The sequence below is a fragment of the Urocampus carinirostris genome, chromosome 2, assembly GCF_059441175.1.
Source record: "Urocampus carinirostris isolate Australia breed hairy pipefish chromosome 2, RoL_Ucar_1.0, whole genome shotgun sequence".
Lineage (NCBI taxonomy): Eukaryota > Metazoa > Chordata > Actinopteri > Syngnathiformes > Syngnathidae > Urocampus > Urocampus carinirostris.
In genome coordinates, this window is record NC_142350.1 from 63955332 (window position 1) to 63977757 (window position 22426).

Here is a 22426-nt window from a genome sequence, read left to right on the forward strand (position 1 = left end):
GAGTGTAGGATTGGGTTTTTTTTTCACTCAATGGGCAGCTGAGCTTCTGTATTAAGTAGTGGGGGGGCAATCTTCTTGTCCGAGTGCCGAGCAGCTGCTGTTTTCTGAGGAGATTCTTTTCATGGAGCGCAAGCCTGGAGTGGGCTGCTTAATGCGCCCACCCACCCCCCTAACAGGCCCACAAGCCTCCCTGGAAAATGTTCAGAATGCTAAATAAAGTAATAAAAGTGAGCTTCACCTGGGGTACCATCCTCAGGGCCAACAATGCTCGCATTTACAAGATCTTTCCAAGAGAAAATACACTACCGCTCAAAAGTTTTGGGGTCACCCACAAATCAGAGTTTTGTATTAAAAAAAGTCACACTTATATTAATCAGTTGTCTAATGTCTGTGTTATTTTACCCATATAAATGTATTCCTTGTGTTGGCCAGTCTGAGTTATGGCTTTTTCTTTATCACTATGCATCCTGGAGTCGCTCGCCTCTTCACTGTAGATGTTGACTTGGTGTTTTGCGGCTACTATTAAACCAAGTTTCTTCAACTAGACCTTTAAGGCATCTATTTCTCAAACTATCTATCCATCTATCTATCTATCTACCTTGGCCATATCCCTCGAGAGTGGTGACAGACAGCAAGACAAACACACACAATAACAACGAAACAAAAAATAGCAAAATACACACACAAACATTTTTGGACCATTGCGAACACAAATGCCCAAACACCCAAACAATTTAGGCACCTCGGCACCCGAGTCGGTCACTCTTCCGTCCCTCCAGATGAAACGGCACACAAGAAAGCGGCATGGCACTCGGGTCAGGGTGACACAACACACTCTTCTGTTCAACAGCAGGGCCCGATAGCTTTCACTGGTTTACCCCTGCCGCATCATACAGGTGCCCTGCTCATCCCTTAGAACGCGTCCAAAAACCCCATTATCCTTTTACAGCACCTCTCCACTCATTCCTATCACCAACAAGAGCTCTAGCAACCACTAGATTTAGACCTCTTTCCTGCAGTGCACCCATAACACCATCCATCCACGTCCATCCTTCCTCTTGGTCTCCTTCCATTTACTTCTGCAAACTTTCTCAAACTACAGACTCTAATGTACTGGTCAGCTGGCCACTTCTTTTTCCAGTCTGGTTAGAGGCTGTTTGTGTTATTCTCTGAAAGGGAATAGTACACACCGTTGTCAGATGGCTTCAGTTTCTTAATTTCTTGCATGGAATAGCCTTCATTTCTTAGAACAAGAAAACACTGTCAAGTTCAACACAAAAGTTCTCTTTTTCTGGCTATTCTGATAGTTTAATCACACCCACAGATATAATGTTTCAGATCCTCGACCCGCTCGAAGAAGGTCAGTTTTACAGCTTCTCAAACCAGATCAACTGTTTTCGGTTGTGATAAAAACATTGCACAATGGTTTTCTAACCACCCTTTAGCCTTCTCACACAATGTATAGTATATTATGTATAATGTCCTGAGAATGCAATGCTGTTTGCTGGGGCCTCTATATACCCATACAAATACATTTTTTTAAAAAGCTGACATTTGCAGGTAAAATCGGCATTTACCATCATAAATGGATGTGGTGTATTTCAGATTAGTTTCATGTTATATTAATTGAAAAAACAGTGATTTTCCTCTATAATAAGGATATTTCTAAGCGACCCCAAACATTTGAATGGTAGTGTATGTAAAGTTAAGATGAAGCCTTATGAATAAGGCTAAAAAAATGGCTTCTTTGATCGTTTTTCATATCTAAACTAATCACTAGCAAACGACTAAAGTAGACTTTTTGTGGTCAAATAGTGTTTTAATGGGAAACTATCACATATTTTTCACATTGGCTTAAACGGCAAAATCTGTGAAATAGCCTCTTAAGACTTACAAAATGATTTTGATCTCAAAGAAATAATCTTTTCATGGCGCAAAATGCCATTTTACATGTAACCTTCTGTGATTTATGAATTACTTAACAATCTCAAAAATTATATTTGGCACCTTGAATAATATGAAGTTCTTAAATGAAGCCTGATTCAGGTTATATTGCGAGAGGCACGTTTCGGCCTGTTTCTTGATTGTCCTGAGAGCTCGACCAATCTAGCAGCATCTCTGGTTTTCCCTTCTTGATCGCGGACAGCTGACAAGGCCGGTCGGGTTTCAGCTGCTGTCCGAGGGGTCCGAGTTGCCCGTAGTGTCCAGCTGCATGCATTTACACGTGCACGCCGACACAGGGCACTCCGTGTGGTCCCTGCAATAAAGGAAGAGTGTTGTTTTAGCAAAAAAGGATTTAGTCAATACAGGTTTATTTTTTTCCGGTCCATCTTTCCCCACTAGAATGAATGTGAAAGTAATGAAGGACAGTTTACCCGTCAAAGATGGCTCGGTGATAAAATGCTACTTGTGCAATTTTCATCTGCAGTGTTCCAATTCTAATATGCTCAATGTCAAGTTGGTGTGTTCTAGCCAAAGCTAATAATGTCAATAATGTGGACTGTTCGGTCCATTATATAAAGGGCAAAGTTTTACCTAAAGTTTACACTCAAGGTGTCACACCAACAGACCCCGATTTGGCTGTACAATAATTATAATCCTTTATACGGAAGCTCATTAAATAATGTATGTTCACTGTTGTGACACTTTGATAAAAACCCACTTAAAAAACTGTAAATACCCAAAAACACTAGCCAAGCACACAGAACAATTTGATTGGGTGAGCGGGAGGGGTGGGCGCTCTCTCACATGCGCCCACTGCACTGATGGGAAATACATTCATAACCCTTTGTTTACATTTTTTGTGACATATTTACAAAGGAAGGCTGCTTGCACCTTGTTTTGAAACCATTATTTACACACACAAATGAAGTGGTAGGGAGATAACTTGTTGATATGGGACACAGGCTCTGGCATTATTATCATTTCATAAATTTGATCAAATCATCTAATGTCACACAGAGAAAATAAATGCACTAAAAAATTAGCTTTTGTCCGGAGAGAGGGTTTAGCAGTTTTGATGGATTTTGTCTTAAAGTAGATGGTTAGGCTCACTTTCTCTAAAAAAAATTGAAATATTTTACTATACTAGAGAGTATACTTGGTCCTAACAATGTAAATTTTTTGGGGCAGCCCAGGAAAAAAATTAATGTCTTCCGTAGCCACAATTGGCACTGAATGAGTTAAAGAAGCTGAACGGAATTGGGAACTTTTTAACTGTGACCGTCTCCTCTGACCTGTGTCATGATTGCAGCCTCTGTCAAGCGAGCAAGATCGTGCATATCGACACACTTGAGCCCGATTGAAAAACAAAACAAAACTTGGATGTGAGAGCACAAAGATGATGCCTTAAAGAGGGATTTGTATCATAATAAAAGCAACAGTGAGACTGGCTTGCCCAACCAAACATGCATTGATCTGGTAAATTGACAAAGGCTTCGTCCGAAGCTACCTGATGAATCTTGGGATGGTTGTGGATACGTTTGGGTAACTTGCAGGATTGATACCGAGTTAGAGGGCCAGTTGGAATTAAGCGGGGCAAATTTAAAGGATATCTCGTCACAAAAATAAAGGGAAATGCTATTCTTGATAAGAAATCCCTTTTTTGTGTGACTTTTGCTCGGTGCCATTGGTGCGCACACCAAAATAATAACAAGAGTAATAATTATAATTATGCACGTCTAACTGCAGTGCTGGCATATATGTGCGTTTAGGCAGTGGTTACAGCAATTAAATATCTGGGGAAGCCATATTGTTTTTCAGTAAATTATTGTTTTTCTACTCCAAACTGCTAAACTGTACACAACTGCCAATGCTACCTTTCTATCTAACAGATTGGTGTTTTGTTATTTTCTAGTGCTTAATGTAATAAAATACCTTATCTCTCAAGCGAATGTAGAACAAGTAATATCATTCACCAACAAAGAGAAACACACAAAAAAAAACAAAAGGATGAGAATGACGTCATTCTGGACTCCCCCATTCCTCTTATCTATTGGTTCTGCACCCAATAGCTTTGCTGAAAGTAAAATAAAAGTAGAGAGGAGCGTGAGAAAAAAAGCATAAAGGCTATGTGATTTCAGTTGGACATGTAACGTTCAACTTTTTTTAACGGCACGTCAAACGTCACACTGCACCTTTAAAGGTGCTGTCCGGAATTTGAAAATGTGTTAACTCTGCTGCCGTTTTCTGGCTTAAACGTGTGAATGCAGCTTATACATCGAGTACGTGCATTTCTAAGACAGGCTTGAATGAATTCTACTTGTTTTCATCTTTTTGGGGCTTTGAGTTGGTGTTTGGACTGTAGTTGAAAAAGATATTTTCTTACTTTTGCCATTTTCACGCTACGCTAAGAAAAAAATAGTGATGACGAGCATGTAATCACTCTCCACCCCTCATTCTGCCTACCCCTTTCCTTCTTCCTAGTATATTGCGTGTACTGAACACTGCTGGTAAAGGATAAAAGCGAAGAGGCGCGGCGGGGAAATAATTATAAAGGCTCTTTGAACTCAGTTGGGAATTAACAAGTACTTAATAGAGAAAATATTCTTCTTTCAACTTTTAAAGGACACCTCAAATGACGCACTCTACCTTTTAATATTCAAAGAGGAAAAGTTATTATCTAAAAAAATCAAATAACATTCATTTAAAGTTCTGACCTCATATATATGTAGCTGTTGTGGCGTGCTTGCTAGATTCCAATTTAAAAAATCTAATCAACGCTTGTATACTACCATCTTTTTCCATGAGGACCTTAGATATGGCCTGGACAAATAAAACAATAATCATTATCGTCATGTATTTTTTCCCCGCAATAAATCATAAAAACGTTCGATAAAAGCCAATAATTTAATCCGTACTTATCACCTGACCACTGGAGAAATGGGGGAACTCATGCAATGAAAATGCAAGTTCCATATCAACAATTAAGGTAACATGGACCAGCCAGCCAATCATTTTGCAGGAATAGCGGTAACCATAAGGACGACAACGCGGTCAAAATAAGCAATAAAGAGATAAAGGACACACAGCACTCAAAGCATGCTGAAAGGGTCATGGACAAGAGAGCCCCCCCATCTTCAGTTATTTTAGTTGTATTTTGGTTACTCAAGAGTCTGATTAAAAAGAAAACTTTGCCGACAACATGTGCCAACCAAGACTGGCAACACGACAAACTTATTCCACCATTTAAAACATTATCTCCTGGTAGAATATGCTGAAGGGAAAGCAATTCAGTCCCAAGTGAGTGCTAGCGGACGTTCAGAAAGCACCACGCCAGAGAGCAACAAACGGCTAAACTAGTGAGGTGCTATCTGCTTATACCTACAGGTAGGAACACCTTGACCTGTCACAGAGCAGCATTAAAGCTTGATATTGTAGACATACTGATTTTTCTTGCCGGTGACCTTTATAACGATGGCTCATTTGTTTGTTTGTTTTGTAACATTTCTTAAACTGAACATTTTTTTGTCTATTTTGTGAGACATGCAGACTTCAGATACAAAAAAAAAACCTTTGTAATATTTACCTGAACCAGCTGAGCATGTGTCCCGCATGTCCACCGTGACGGCAGTTATGACACCAGGTGAACCAGTTGTTGAACTGAGCAAGTTTGTTTTCCCTTGTCAGGTCGACCTTATCGTCGGACTTCCCAGTTCCTTCCAAAAAAAGAAAAAACACAAACACACAAGCAGTGTCAACAATGACAGCAAGGCCTACGACCGCCGGTTCGTGCCTGCGGTGGTCACCGGCGCAGCTGGAAACTGGCGTGCCCATGTTCATAAGGCAGAGGGCGCAGCGTGGCAGGGGCTTGCGGCATCCCGGGCAGCTTGTGACTTTGGATTTGGTGGGTGAGCCGCTCACGCCGTACTGGCTGAAGCCACGGCCCTGGTGGGGCATGGCGGCGCAGCTGTACGAGATGGACTTGCCGCAGAAGTTGCAGCTTACAAACACCTGCGCAGGGACACAAAGGTCATGGAGATAAGGGGAATGGTGGAAAGGGAGCAACAAGCAGGCCAGCCGGCGTACGTTTTGCCCCAAGGATAGATAAGGAGGAGATAATCCTGCCATAATCCTAACCGCTGCGCAATAGTAATTGTCGTAGAGCGATGTTATGACGGGCTACAAGGTAATGTCCCATAAAAGAAGCTGCAGCGGAGCTTTAATCTAGAAGTGCCAATGAGGTATTGCATAAAACATAACAAAAGAAATGGAAAATAAAGAAACTGGTTTTAGAGGGTAATGTTGGCTTGATGGTTTGGAATCGTGTTGTGCTTTTAGGCTGCAAAGATATTCATGAAAATAATAGTTTTCAACAACAAAAAATTACAGTGGAATAATGACAATTATATTTTTCAGGAAAATATTTTATGAGAATACCATGTATATTGCTGACCAAAATGGTCACAACAGTGATAGAATACTGGTGTATATTTTACATAACTTTATGCATTTGAATGCAATTCTAGATTTCCAATGATAAAAAGGAAAAATATTTTTTTGAAAAAAGATTTTATTTGCGTTTGTTTCTGTTAAATTGCCATAGTTGCAGATCCCTTGAATGGACATTGGGGAGAAATGTGGAAATATGTTCACCGTTAGTGCTCGAAACCAACAAATTCAAGACTCGAATATTTCTGAATAGGAAGTGAAACTAGCTAGAAGGTTTTCTGGTAGGAAGGAGAAGTTGGGAAAAGTTATGAGAAAGGACAAAACAATAGTGAAAAGTCCTGGTTAGGACACAATCATTTTAGAACATTTCCACTTTCATTTTATTCTTTCAGGCTGCTCAGCTATTGGATGGGGAATTTTTTACATGTCTTATTTCTTAAAAGGGAAAGGTGATTCACAAAAATTGTATTCTCTGAACCACTTCTTAAATAGAATTAAAATTGTCTTTTTACTGAAGACCGTTTTCACGGAGATTAGACATGGCACTTAAGGATTAACACGCAACAAATATTAAAAAATAAATATATGATCAAAATAATGCCAGGATAAATATGCATAAATTGGAGACTGACCTAAGTGCATTGTAAGAATAGTGCAATGAAAAATAGTGCAATAACATTTAGCAGCAACCAAATTCCAAAATAAAATCACATTTTTTTAAGATTAGAGACAGATGTGTTTATTGTTAATAAATAAAGCAACAAAGCAAATATGGATAATACTTATTGGGAGTTAAAAAATTATAAATAACTTTATTTTAAAGGATTCACCTGCGCAAGAGGTTTGGAGGTGGGGTCGAGTTTCCCTCGATGGATGTCAAACTCGGCCCGCTTGTGCCAGAACCTCCACGCGTCCAGCAGATTGCGGTAGTTTTCTATCCAGCATTGGACTCTGGGGTCCTTCAAGACCTCACCTGGAGAACCCTGCAAGAGAAACCTACAATTTTACATGCTCCAAGACCTTGACCGATAGCATTGTGTTCCATTTAAACCAAATCAGTAGACTAAAGGTCTCCAAATATGGGCTTGCAAAATTGCTGTGAACATTAAAACGATGGTTTATAATTAAACAGAGGGACAGTACCTTCAGCATGCAAAAACTGGCCGTTTGGACGTCTCCAGTCCGATCCACATAGCTCTCCATCAGGTCAACGCCATCCTTGGTCAGGCCCGTCAACAAGATGCCCTCCAAGTTGCCTGCCTCTTTCATTTCATTGGTCAGCTTGTCAACATAGCGAGGGAGCTGCCCCCAAAGATCCCCCAAATTACAAAACATCAAATTAAAACCTGCTCCACAATAACAGAAACTTTCGGAATGTTACCTGAGAATCGTTGAGAAACATGCAAGCAAAGGCGATTCGGTCGCGCACCGCCACACTGTTTTCGTACTGGAAATAAAAAAAAGAGAAGATTTTATTAGTTCGGCTTTAAGGGCCACTAGACGTCTCGTATTGTGTAGTGCAACTGAAAAGGAATGCTACAAAGCACCTGAAAATAATACAAGCTTATTTTTTTTTACCCAGCCTTAACCAGCCTTTTGGTTTTTGCTGGTACCTGTAGCAGCAATCATGGACAATCGTGTGAGCTCCCTCAGTGTGAGCCTCATTTCATGCAAAATACTGTATATTCCAGACGAACTAAAGTTCAAGCAAGGGTTTCATTTAAAAACATCAGAAAATGAAAACAAATAATTATTTTATTGCACATAAATAATCGTAAATCTGGGTTCACAACTAGTTCAACTTGAACCATTCATGGTTACCCTATGTAGAAATATTTCATTGTAATTATGTATTTCCAATGTTATTTACCGTATTCCTGGTCTGTAAGGCGCACTGTGTTATCAGGCACACTTTCAAAATTCTGGGGTTTTTATGTGAGCTTTACAGTCTGGAATATACGGTAAATGAAAATTCCTTGACCTACGAGTTTTGAAAAAAAATGCATGTTCATATGATAGTTCATGCATTGTTGCATATTGTTTTTTAAGCATTGGGAGGCGATAAATAATACATGATGTCTTTTAATTGGCATTAATGCAACAATTATATGGCCTTTTGTTTAGCTATTGGAGCGTAAATGTAAAAAATATGGACCCCGGGCTGGATACAGCCATACATTTCTAAGTAGGTCAATAAAAGAAGCAAATTCTTTAGGTCATTTCTGAAAAATATTATGATTTTGTTTCAAATAAATGCAAACCAAATGCTTTCTATGGCTGCTTTAGGGTACTGCCTAGTTTGTAGGGTGAGGTGAGTTGGTTCATGTGTCAAACTGCATTTCCTCAACTTTTAAAATTGACCAGTTAACACATTAAATGACAAACATTAAAATCTTTGTATATCCATTGTTAGTGAATACATTTGTTTAGAAAACATCCCCGGTCATCTGTGATTATAATACGTCGGATAGGTTTCTAATGTAGGCTGAATAATTAATCATAATACTATAAAACAAAGCCAAAACCTTGAGGTTGATATTCTTTTACTGATCTGCCCCACCTCAGAACATAAAGTCTGGATCTGACCCCAGAGCCAAACTGAGTTCGACATCCCTGTCTAATGGATTACTAGAAAACAAAATGAACTTGTGATCCGAATGGCAGTAAACAAAATTTCAAACATGATTTTCTATGCCAGAATAATCTAGTTTGAAATGGTTTAATAAATCAAATGAAATTTTTAAAAAACAGCTGGTGCAGTAATCTTCAGTTTGTTGTAAAGTTTACTTCAAACTCCATACAGTTTTTAATGTAGCACAGAAAAACAACCTTAACTTAAATCAAGTTATAAGTTATGATTAAATTAGGGTACCAGCACGCCGTCGTAAGTTCCCGGCTCGCTGGTGAGAAAGGCGAACATAACGCAGAGGTAGGGATTGTTGAGTTGCAGCCTTAGCGAACTGCACATTTCCCGCCACAGAGATGCCTTTTCGTCCGTGTATCCCGACAGAGCCATGGCCACCACGTTCAAGTTCAGGTCACCTGGGATTGACAAGGGGGAAGAAAAATTTGAAAAGGGAAAATATCTGCAAATTGCCTGTCTGCAGAGTGATATGTTGAGGGCAATGACTGACTTTTACGAGAACAATGATCACATGATCCTCAGTTATGTGTTTTGTTTATCCATATATATATTAGGGCTGGTTCATAGGGCCCTCTAAGATAAAATCATGATTATAGAATAGTCTTTATTGTCATTTTTTGTGACAAATGTTTATTGTTTACAAGAAATCTTTAAGGCACTCTAGGATGAACATGTAATAAAAGACTTAAAATTTAAAAAAATATATAATATTTTCATAAATAGGCAATATTAACATGGTAGTGTTTGTAGACTGCACTAGAAAAACAACAAAATATGAAAAAGGAAAACAAATATGAATATTAATGATTCCATACATAGTTGTTGGAAAAATAGGGGCCTGTAGCGTATGCCAGAGGGCAGTCAGTCAAAGAGGTGATGAGTCAGAAGAGTCCACACTAATTTTATTGGCTCTGCTGTGGTATAGCGAGCCAGCAATGTCCTCTTGACTGGGCAGATATCAACCGATGATTTTCTGAGCTATGTTGACTCTGTAAGGTTCTCCTGCCTGCTGCTTAGCATACTTCAAAACATTTTTATATAATAATGGTATGTGGTATTGATGGCTACCCAAGATTTGTTTATTGATATCGGTCTGAAAGTGCGCCGGAAATGTCCTCCAGGTAAGGCAGAGAGCTGAAGATTTTCTGGGCTGTGTTGATGACTCCTTTCTGCTGCCTTGCACCCAGCACACTACACAGTGATGACGAATGCCAATATGCTCTCCAGTATGGACTATTACAAATGTAATCGATAATATTAAATAAAACTCACTTGATAAACATTTTCTTAAAGACATTAGCTTCAATAAAAACTAAATCGTGGCTATATGTTCTAAAAAGAATAATTGTCTTTCAGTTTTAACAATAAGTAAAGATTCAAATCATCTAGAGCTAATGACCATCACCTAGGTACTAACTTCTGTTTGGAAATCCAGCTATGAGTATTTCAAATCAAACTCCTACTCTTCATTTTACCATTCAGCAAATTTCCCAATGAATGATTTTCAACACTAACAAATTAATCAAATGAATTAGATTAATAGCCCAGCTCTAACAGAGAACAAACTGACGTACAATTCAATAAGGCTTTTAAGACTGCGAAAGTTAACAGGTCTTATCTAATGAAGCAGACTGCCGGCCGCTTTCAGGAAACGCTTATTAGCGCACACAGCAGAAAAAATATCTGACCCACATGGCAGAAATGTTTGCAAGTCAAGCACAGCGACAGCGAGCGATATTTTTCATTACAGCTCAGCATGCGGCCAGATGGAGTGTTGTTGTGTTGCCGCGTTTGACACATTCCTCGGGCGCTTCGTTTCATTGAATTTTGAGCATTTTGGGGGATATTTATGGGGGCGCGTCCTGAGCCAATCTGTTTCACATGCCTACATTGACAACAACAAGGAGGGGAGGGAGTTTAAAGCAAGTTGCCCAATTTCCTTCGAAAACAGCAGGATATAGCAATACAATTGCTTGGCGTTCGGGTATAAGAGAGGCCATTTATTTATAGATGGTGGTTTCAAGTGTGGCTACAAGGGCAGACAGCTAAGGAAATAGTACAATGACTAGCTACTTCATTCCACACAAAAAAATTACTAGAGCATCTCATGGCTGGGGCCAGGGACGTAAATATGCCTGCAGCGAAATGACACTTTCTGTCTTATTTGTTTATGCTTCCTTGAGAGAGTGAAAAAAGAAATAGATGGTACCTTATTTTCTGGACTATAAGTTGCACCTAAAAACCCCAAATTGGCCAGAAATTTGAACGAGCACGATATAATCCGGTTGCGCATTATATCCGCACAAAACTGGACATGCATAACCATATTTGTGCACTTATTGATCAGTCGGTGATGCCGGTAACAAGGATTTAAAAGGATACCGATTGCAAGAACACCAAATCCTAACCACCAGGCTACTGGGGACATGGATAGTTGATCACAACTGCACAACATCAAATGCAATGGGAAGAGCATAGAATCCTACCTACTAGAGCACTGGTTCTCAACTGGTTTGACTTCAGGACTCACCATTTCACCCTTATCATTTCCACTTCTCAAATGTATCCAATGAAATAATAGTGCAGTTTAAAGCAAAATTAGAAGCAGAGGGAGACAGTAGAATATATGTTCACCTTTTTTTCTCACAAAATTTCCAGCAAAACCAAAACGACTTCAAGTACCGTAGATATTCGCATATGAGCTGACATCGCATCTAAGCAACCCATCCTAAAACTGCTTTAAAATACAGTAGCCACATCCAAATTATAAAGCGTGAACAAAAAAAAAAATCAATTATTATTTAATTATGTAGTTAATAAAGATAAGTATGCTGGTAAAAGCTAAAAATAACACTTCTAAACAGTTTACTGAACCTTCCAGGAGTGCTTCAATGGCACACATTCATACATCATTTTTGTATTTCGCAATAATTTCCTTCTTCGACTCAATCAATGTTGTCACTGCTATCCACTTTTTATTGCTATTATCACCAACATTCTTGCGACCCATTAGTATGGGCAGGAAAAGGAAATAAAACCAACAAAATCAAAATGAAATGAGATCAGGGTTCCTACAGTTTTAATTCCATGCACCGTATAGTCTGGTGCGCCTTGAATTAAAAAAAAAAATTATTTGTATAAAATAGTGTTTTTTTTAGGGCTGCGTCTTGTAATGCGGAAAATACAGTAGTTTCCTCACCCTTCTCTGTCATGGCTCCCCTGTTCAGAATCTGAATGGCTCTGCGGATGTCGAGGTTGAAGAGGGCCACGGCGGCGGCTCGCTCCCATTCGCGCTCCTGCTCCAGAGACCGCAGGAAAGGCTCCACGTCCATGTCAGACGAACGGCCCGTCCAGCCGCAAAGGCGGAGAGCCAGGCCGCGCTCTTCGCTGTGGTACCGCGTCGCTTCCGTCTGGCGCTCCGAGCCGCTCCAGCACTTTCGGCTCTCGGTGATGCCTGGTGGTCCCCAGAGACACGTACCTTGTTATAATGCATTAGGTTTCCCTCAAACAAACATTTTTATTATGTACCAAAATATTATTACTTGCATTTTGACATTTTTCAGAACATTCTTGCACAGGTTTCATGGCAGAACAAACTACAGCCCGTGGGATGAATACAACCTGCTTTCACATTTTACCCAGCTCTAGATAGTAGGGCGCCCGCTCCGAGACTGGGAGGTCGCTGGTTCAAGCCTCGGCCGAGTCATACCTGAGACTTACAACATTGGTACTCATTGCCTCCCTGCTTGGCGCTCGGCATTAAGGGTTGGAATTGGGGGGTTTGGTCACCTAATGATTCCCAACACAGCAGTTGGGTCTAAAATGGCAGCGCCCTGTTCGGCTGCATCGGCTCGCTAGAGTTTAACTGTACGGGTCAGGTATATCGACATTTCGTTCTGTGTGCATGGTTACAAAGAATGACAATAAAAGTAAATTATATTCTATTCAGACTATTCTATTTGGCACAGTCCCTTAAGCCAGTGTACTATCTGTAATGTCACGCACACACCAGAAGGCTTTGGGGGGAACGCACGCTGCGATGGGCTGCAGCAGATATATCTTCTTTGGCAGCTGCCCGTCAATGCCGGGGTCTCGTTAATCTTTGAAGAGGGAGGGGGAGTTTACACCAAAACTAACCGCGACCATATTATGAAGGTGCTGTATCCGAGACAATTTAGGAGGGTTCTCCTCATACTGGTAACTATCTAAACCAGTACTACGTGTTTCACACAAATTCCAACCTAAAAAAACGCATCAAGAGCGATGCAAACCACCAGGCCGTACTTGCTCAAGACACACCACAGGAAGTGGTTCCCTTATGACCCATGCATGCGGTTAAAAGAGCCGGAAACCGTGAACTATTTGCCAAAATTTCTGCTCATCCAAGCACCCAAAACTAGCGCAAAGCTCTTTGGTTGAGATAAGAAAAAAATGTTTTAAAAACACAAATGAAACAAACTTAACCTATTTCAGTGACCGCCCACCCAGACTTGTTAATGCTTCCAAACAGAGAAATGTTCTGTAATTTAAGTTAAAAGTTTGGGGACCCCCTGTCTGAAATATCTTATAACGCATTTTAATTCTGTGGCATCTAACATTAAGCGTTACTAAAACTGCACACTTATCATGCCGGAAAATTCCATAATAAAATAGGCAAGTTTAAGCAATGAAAGTTATTAAAGATCAAGATGCTGGATTTCTTACCTGAACTGGTCTTGACAATGTTCTTGATGCCCGAGTAGACGACAGCCTGTTTATTACCCTGTAGCTTCAGTTCGACGTCCTCGGAGCACTGCTTCATATGTGATCTTTATATAGGAATCATCATCAGCTCATACAGTAGAGAGCAGGGGTTGGGAACCTTTTCGAGCCAAACAGCCATGAAAGCAAAATATTTTGATTTTGAGAGCCACAGCATATATCTTGAGACAAAATTTAACAATACCACCAAACCTGCGTCCAGACAAAAGCCAATTCTTCATAAGGGAAACCATGCATAGCCCCGCCCATCCTTTCTACTCACCCACTCAAATTGCTGAGTGCTTTGCCAGAATTTTTGGGTCTTTACAGTTTGTTCTTGGCGTTTCATCATGAAGTGTCTCAATAGTGTACAAACTGTTTACTGAGCATCCATATAAAGGATTCTTTAGCACCATACAGCCAAAAAGGGGTCTGTTTGTGTAACACAGAAAGTGTAAACTGTAGGTGAGACTATGCACTTTATATACTGAACTGTCGATATTACCAGTGCCACCTTGGCTTTGCATGTACTGAAATAGTCATGCACAATTTAATCTCCGTGACAGATGTCCTCGTGAAAAGAGCCATAAGTTCCTGACCCCTGCTGTAGAGTTTGGGTCACCAAGAAGCAGGCTCACTCGGATGTAGCTAATGAGATGTAGTTTTTGGTCAATATAGGACACAGAATTGTAATCATGTAACAATACCTAAAAAAAGGATATAGAAGAGATCAAACCACAGGGACTTCAGCTGGGAATCGTTGCCACCTGCCAGAAGGTGGTTTCTCCACACTTGCACGGTGTCATGTCCATACTTGGACTGCGCCCTCTGCCTCATCTTAGTGGCGATGTCCTGCTCCAGTACGGCCTGGGCACCATCGGGCCCGTCCTCTGCACACTCGTACAGGTGTCGTCCGCACGCCCACATGAGGGAGGTGGTGGAGCTCCACGCCAGCGAGATGCGTTCAAAGACGGTGAAATCGGTCATGGCGCGGTTGGCGGCCGACACCACAACCATGCGGTTCTGCCTGGACGGGTGCCAGGCAAATGTGCCGATAAGGCTGTCGCAGGGTTGCACGCTGCGCTCGATGATGGTAGGCTCAGTCTCATCTCCGATGGGCGTTGGCGTGTGCTGCATATCATACAGGCGGATGATGTTGCTGTCGCGGGTGAGCGTGGCCAGCAGGCCTGTGCGAGTCGGGCACCATGCCACCTGACCAAGTTGAGTAAAGAACTGATGTTAAGTTTTTTTTTTAAATGTAACAAAACATTTCAGGTAAACTGCAGTCAACATCTTAATACATTCATTGATCCCCTGCGATCATGTATTGTTCTTTGGTAAGCTTTGGGTATTGCTTAAAGAAGGGGTCCCCAATCCTTTTTCTGTGGGGGCCACATAACTTCTCCCTTTACTGATGAGGGGCCGGGGTCGGTTTCAACAAAAGGAATTGTGACGACTGCAAATGCTTAAATGTAAAAGTGTGTTATTTTCCAGAAAGCCAGTATCAAACAATCCTAGTCTTCACAGAACGCAAGTCAGAAAATATATAATAACACTATTCATGAAATAAATAGTTCTTCACTGAAAAAGAAATTCTGTTGTCCTGTGCACAGCAACCCAGTGTTTGAATCCTGTTATGACAATAAATGTGCACACAGACAGAGTTCTTTTTTTTTTATGTAAAAAAAACTGTCTAAATGCTTTCTGGTTTTGTTCAGGGGGCCGGACTAAATGTGGAGGTGGGCCAAATTAGACCCGCGGGACGTAAATTGAAGACCGCAAAATAAAAATAAAAATCATTGGGTGCGGCTTATGGTCAGGCGTGGCTTATAGTCTGTAAAATTACGGTAAAAATTACAAATTTAACAGGTTTATTAAGTGAGAGATTCTACACTTCCTAGTACTGGAGGAGGCAAAGAGTACTGTGCTCATATTAATTATATACACCACCTAGCTTGTGTATTTACTAGAAAACAAAACAAAAAAACAACAATACATTAATTTTGGTCACAAACGAAAACCTGCATTAATTTCCAGACATAACCATACCTTGGTCAGAGGCTTGGGCTGCTCAGTGAGTGTGAGAACAGGCTTCTCGAACTTTCTCAGGTCCCAAATGGCCACCTGACCCTCGAAGAAGGAGGCAACACGATCTGGGAAGTGGGGATCCACCGTCACACCCTGGATGGCTTTTGTGTTGACAAACGTCTTCTGGCTGGTGTTTCTCAGGTCAAAAACCGCCAAGTTGCGGTGCATGCCAGCCAAGAGAAGCTTTGGGTCTCGGAGGAGCCATGAGAGGGACAAACAAGCGTCATTCTGGCCCAGTTCGTAAAGCGACTTGGTCACCACCGAGCTTGGGTCCGTGTCCGAGGATGACAAGCGGATCTTCTCGGCTGAGGCGCTGGGTTCCGCGGAGAACTTGCTGCTGATGTCCCAGATGAGCACCGAAAAGTCAGCCCGGTGTTTATCCAAGCCGGCCGCCAGTAGGTTGCTGTCCACCGGGTTCCAGGCCAACGTGTTGCATTGGCGGGCGTGCTTGGGCACAAACTCCTTGCCCACCAACTCCCTGCACGCTGAATTATGGCTCTGACCCAGGCTGGTGAGCACCACCCTGCCATTGGCTTGGCCCACGGCGAGCAGGCACTCGGGCTCCTGTTTGGGGTACCATGCCACGCACTTCATATAAGGCGTGTCCGAATTGATGGCAAGCAAGGTGGCAGCCGTCTCTCCCGAGAGGGGTTGGGTCCCGGCCTTGAGATCGGCGGCCCCCGCAGGACCGATGCGGTACAGGCCCAGCTCCGAGTCACAGATGACATAGCGGTCTGGGTGGTGGGGCGACCATAAGATGTCCGGCTTAGAGCCACTCATGATTATGGGCTAGAAGACTCTCAGGTGGATGTACTTCACCATGAGAACTCAATCGCACCAATGAAAAAAATGATATATAGTGGTTCTAAAAAAATGTTAAGGACCTGACCTGGTTCAATAGCATTAGTAGAAACACCTAAAGTGTCTTCATTCTACACAAGAATTGTTCAACATTTACCAAATATGAGTATTTCCTATGTCTATTGCATTTGATGAATTACATTTAAAAGTTCTGCAAAGGAAATAAATTGTTTTGTTTCAACCTATCTAACTTTGCTAACATTATCCCGGTATCTCTTCTATTTTCAATAAATTCTAACCTTGAAAGATTTGCATGGTGTGTGCAAGTAGTAATCTATCAGAAGCCAGCTCAACTGTGAGAATAGGGCCAAAAAACGTGTTACTCTTGTTTTAGGTTATATTCGTGCAAACCTCTGATAACATAATCTCGTGGGAGCAGTTAACTCCATGATGTCATCAGCTCGGACCTATCATTGTAATTGATGCGCTCACATCCCCCAACCTGTTCTCCAGTTTGGTCATGTGTTTGAGCCCAGTCTTCAAAAAACGAGAATGAAGTTTTTTCAAGATGGTTGTGGCCACTTGTAGTTGTTGACTGTCAAACCCAAAGAAAAAAAAAATGAATTTCACATAATAAACAAGACGGTCAAAATAAAATCAATTTGATACAAACATGTTGGTAAATTAAAGTTGGTAAAGTAAATACAACAATTAGGAAAAACACGGTGTTTGTAGCTTTTCGATAGAGGAAGAAAGATGCACAATTTGATGTAGAGAATCAAATCTATTATTAAGGTAACGAACTTAGAATTCGAATGGTCTTTATTGCCATTGATAACAACATGGTGAACATTGTATACGAGATTAGAGGTTACAAACATGTAGTAAAACAGCATAAAAAAACATGTAAAAAATAATATTAAGATAGGAAATATTTATAGTGCATTGAAAATGGTTCTATGAAATTTGCAGCAACATTTTGCAAAATATAAGAATAAGAAGTCTTTGGAACCTCCTGTGTGGGTTCAAATCCAGCTACCGGACTTCCTGTGCGGAGTTTGTATGTTCTCCCCGTGCTTGCGTGGGTTTCCTCCGGGCACTCCGGTTTCCTCCCACATTCCAAAGACATGCATTTCACGTGGATTGGCCGGTGCAAATTGTCCCTAGGTGTGAATGAGCGAGCGAGTTGTCTGTCCCTGTGAGCCCTGCGATTGGCTGGCAACCAGTTCAGGGTGTCCCCTGCCCACTGCCCGATGATTGCCGGGATGGGCTCCAGCACCCCCGCGACCCTACTGAGGATAAGTGTTGGAGCTGATGAGATGAGATAAGAATAAGAAAATGTGAATGTACATTTTGATACAACGATCTAAAAATGCGAAAAATAACTTGTTTAAGGTCCATAACGTTCGAACCAGCACGTATAATTTACTTTAAGAAAGAAGGGAAGCACGGAGCAAGAATTTAATTATCTTGGAAGATGAAAGTGGGTGTGCTTATGCGCAAGTATTTGACACGTAGGTGCACAAAATGTTTTATTATTTTAAATATATAGTTAGACGCTCAAAAGAAACAAGAAAACACCCAACGCTTAATTATTTAGGATATTTTTCACATTAATTTGAATACTTCTGAGGTTTACGTTTAATCGAGTTTCGAACTCAACAAAGCTAATGCTAATGCTAGTGAAGGGCGAGTATAGAACGGGAGCTTTTGTGTCCCTTTTCGCAAGTAATACACAAGCTTAGAATCGGTATGTTTTCATATTTAGTACTAAGGTATGTTGCTTTTCATTTTCTTGCCTATAAATAAAACTAAACAAAAACAATTTAGGCTGGAGAAAACTTACTTACGCTGTAGTACTCGTGTTGTTTGTTACACAAAAACAGATCCTCCTGGGAAATTGTAATTTCAAGGTTCCGCCAAGATTAGTTCCGTGGGACAATGCCATTCACAAAAATTACAATAAAAAACCGAATTTGTATGTAGTATTGTATGTATTGAATAGGGAAATAGAAAAATATTCATACATTTTTTTGGATACAACAATAAAATTAGTCCATCATTGAGAAGAAAAATAAAATATTCGTTTCATTTCGACATCCGCCCGGAGACTTAATCTACAACTTCAACGAAAAGGACGGTTTGGAGATAAACGAATGTAGTAAACCAGTTCTAAGTCATTCGTGAAAAACTTAAAACTTTTTTGGGGAAAAAGAAGAAAATGTTTGTTGTTGGTGTAACATTTTCTACTTTAACCAAATCAAAGTGTCATTGGATTTTGAGCCACTAGAGGTCGCTGTCTTCAAAAGGTGAATTATTTTTTTTTCTCTTGTGGTAAGGCTGACGAGCAGTGACACACTTTAAACACACATTTTTTTAAATTTATATTTTCTTCGTGTTGGTTCGTTTATTCGGGTATTTATTTAGTCATTTTTTTATTTATCACTTTCTTCATTTACTGGTTTATAAAAACGGGTCGAAATTTAGAACAGTGTATATCCTGTTCACAGTCTTATTCTCTAACCTCCATCAAATCCATCCATCCATCCATTTCCTGCACCGCTTATCCTCAGTAGGGTCGCAGGCGTGATGGAGCCCATCTCAGCTGTCTCCAGGTAGTGTGCAGGGGACACCCTGAACTGATTGCCTGCCAGTCACCTCCAAAAAGTATATTTATGTACTAAAATAATTAGGCACCTAAAAGCATATTATATATATAGAATATTGTGAGCAAATTTGTAGGTAAAAATTGCAACCTGATTGAAAAGAGAGCTAGCATAAATCTTTTTTAATAAATGCATGGTATTAATAATCATTTCATAATTATATATAACTATTATCTTGACAATGTATACAAGTCGGTGAAAAATAATTTCCTAAAGGGACCAATTAATTGATTTGAATTTAATTGAATTGAATTTAATTGAACTTAATTGAACTGGACTGGACTGGACTGGACTGAACTGAACTGAATTGAATTGAACCTGACTGGACTGGACTAAATTGAACTGGACTAAATTGGACCAGACTGGACTGGACTGGACTGGACCGGACCAGACCGAATTGAATTGAATTAAATTGAACTAAATTAAATTGAACTAAATTGAAATAAATTAAATTGGACTGGACTGGACTGGACTGGACTGGACTGGACTAGACTGGACTGAATTGAATTGAATTGAATTGAATTGGAAAGAATTGAATTGAATTGAATTTAACTGAACTGAAATTAATTAAATAATGATAACAGGACATATTACAATATTTTACCAGAACTACTGCTTTGACTGTTGGAACAATCAACAAAATTAATGCACATATTTATTTGCTTTAAAACAAACATAGTTACAAATAAACTTGACTTGACTAAATTGATTTGAATTAAATTGAACTAAATTAAATTGAACTAAATTAAATTGGACTGGACTGGACTGAACTGAACTGAACTGCACTGAACTGAATTGAATTTAACTAAATTAAATTGAACTGAATTAAATTGGACTGGACTGAACTGAACTGAACTGAACTGAATTGAATTGAACTAAATTAAATTGAACTAAATTAAACTAAACTAAATTGGACTGGACTGGACTGAACTGAACTGAAATTAATTAAATAATGATAACAGGACATATTACAATATTTTACCAGAATTACTGCTTTGACTGTTGGAACAATCAACAAAATTAATGCACGTATTTATTTGCTTTAAAACAAACATAGTTACAAATAAACTTGACTTGACTTGACTAAATTGAATTGAATTAAACTGAACTAAATTAAATTGGACTGGACTTGACTGAACTGAACTGATTTGAATTAAATTGAACTAAATTGAACTAAACTAAATTGGACTGGACTGGACTGGACTGGACTGAACTGAACTGAACTGAACTGAACTGAACTGAACTGAATTGAATTGAACTAAACTGAAATTAATTAAATAATGATAACAGGACATATTACAATATTTTTAAATAAATCAGTTATTAGATTAAATAAACTTGACTTGACTTAACTAAATTGAACTAAATTAAATTGAACTAAATTAAATTGAACTAAATTGAACTAAATTAAATTGACTGGACTGAACTGGACTGGACTGAACTGAACTAAATTAAATTGAACTAAATTGAACTGGACTGGACTGGACTGAACTGAACTGAACTGAACTGAATTGAATTTATTTGTACTGAATTTAATTAAATAATGATAACAGGACATATTACAATATTTTACCAGAACTACTGCTTTGACTGTTGGAATAATCAACAAAATTAATGCACATATTTATTTGCTTTAATACAAACAGCCAACAACTGACACTACTTTTCAGTACTTAAGTATCCTTTTCTTGCAATTTGTACCCAAAATAAAACAGCTTGTCTGTTTTCCGCATGAGAAACCGAAAGTGCAAATCTTGTTGGCTTTTCTTTGTTTGTGTACAGCTAAAGATGAAATTTGCAACTGTTGGAAACACAGGGAATGGGAAGAGAAATGATAGGAGCTGTACGGAATTTGGAACTTTTTCCTCGCTGCCGCCATCTCCTGTCTTGCGTTATCATTGCAGCCCCAGTCAGCTCATTTATGATGTGCGTGCAAGTACGTGCATTCCTTAGACTTTTTGGTTCTTTGGGTTCTGGTAAGGATTTGGACTTTACTTGAAGTAGCCTCCTCTTACTTCCACCATTTTCATGCAACGCTAACGAATCAAAACAAAAACAAAAAAAACACAGGGACCGGCTGTCATGATTACTGATTAGTATAACCTGTGCCCGCTCATTTGGCGCCAGCCGCTGCGGGCTACCTGATTGGTTCCCTGTCCTTTTTTAAGACCAGTCCTGTCACTCTCCGGTTGTCAGTCCGTCAGCGAACCTCTGTTGTGACAAGGCAAGTATTTTGACCAGGACTCCCGCCTGTCCCGTTTCTGCGCCCGTTTTTCCACCCGTCTGTTCCTGATCTACCCGTCTCTGGCTCTGATCTGTTTTTGATCCCGACCACGTTTGCTCTCTCGTCCCGGCTTACGACCCGTTTTTGATCCCGACCACGTTTTTGCTCTCCTGTCCCAGCTATCGACCTGTTTTTCCGTCCTTGACTCACGCTTCGGAAGATCCACTTCCGTATTCGGATCACGATCCGATTGGGTGAGCTCCTTGCTTCCCACGTCCAGCGAGCACCGGATCGTGGGCGCTGCCCTTCCTCTTTCTATCGCTAAACTTGTGGTTAACGCTACACATTTGGGTCCTGATTCCGTTCTGGTCGTGGCACCGGCGTGATGTCTCCCCTCAGAACATTCCTCCTACCTTGTGTGTTGAGCCCAAACACCTTTGCTAAAAAAATAAAAGCAGACAGAAACAGTGGAAAATAAAGCATAAGGGCTCTTTGAACTCGGTTCAGCATTATTAATAGAGAACATTTTTAACTTTTTGAAGGACACCTCAAGAAACGCAGCCCAGCTCTAAACTCGTCTTGATCCATATTATTATTTCGATTCTTTTTCTCATCTCATCTCATTAGCTGCACCGCTTATCCTCAGTAAGGTCGCGGGGGTGCTGGAGCCCATCCCAGCAATCATCGGGCAGTGGGCAGGGGACACCCTGAACTGGTTGCCAGCCAATCGCAGGGCACACAGGGACAGACAACTCGCCCGCTGATTCACACCTAGGGACAATTTGCACCGGCCAATCCACCTGAAATGCATGTCTTTGGAATGTGGGAGGAAAGCGGAGTGCCCGGAGGAAACCCATGCAAGCACGAGGAGAA

General features: G+C 40.3%; 1 protein-coding gene across 2 annotated transcripts; it reads right to left on the reverse strand.

The window, feature by feature from the left end:
• Positions 1 to 1281: 1281 nt before the first annotated feature.
• mios (missing oocyte, meiosis regulator, homolog (Drosophila)) lies at positions 1282 to 18564 on the reverse strand. 2 transcript variants are annotated; one of them, XM_088327491.1, is made up of 12 exons: positions 18514 to 18564; positions 15824 to 17258; positions 14493 to 14986; positions 13739 to 13833; positions 12234 to 12488; positions 9263 to 9432; positions 7772 to 7837; positions 7534 to 7692; positions 7221 to 7373; positions 5748 to 5952; positions 5528 to 5657; positions 1282 to 2257 (listed from the first exon to the last, which is right to left on the reverse strand). In XM_088327491.1, the coding sequence occupies exons 2-12, from the start codon at positions 16640 to 16642 to the stop codon at positions 2167 to 2169; spliced, it is 2637 nt and encodes an 878-aa protein (XP_088183617.1). In that variant the 5' UTR covers positions 16643 to 17258; positions 18514 to 18564; the 3' UTR covers positions 1282 to 2166. The 2 variants fall into 2 exon arrangements, with proteins under 2 accessions (XP_088183617.1, XP_088183618.1); XM_088327492.1 differs by having other exon boundaries at positions 18510 to 18549.
• Positions 18565 to 22426: the final 3862 nt, after the last annotated feature.

Coding starts and splice junctions, on each gene's coding strand:
- mios (XM_088327491.1), bottom strand. CDS start 16,642: ATGAGTGGCTCTAAGCCGGACATCTTATGGTCGCCCCACCACCCAGAC. Junction 14,987..15,823: donor AGCCCAAGCCTCTGACCAAG/GTATGGTTATGT, acceptor CAACTTGGTCAG/GTGGCATGGTGCCCGACTCG. Junction 5,953..7,220: donor CCTCCAAACCTCTTGCGCAG/GTGAATCCTTTA, acceptor GTCCCTGCGCAG/GTGTTTGTAAGCTGCAACTT.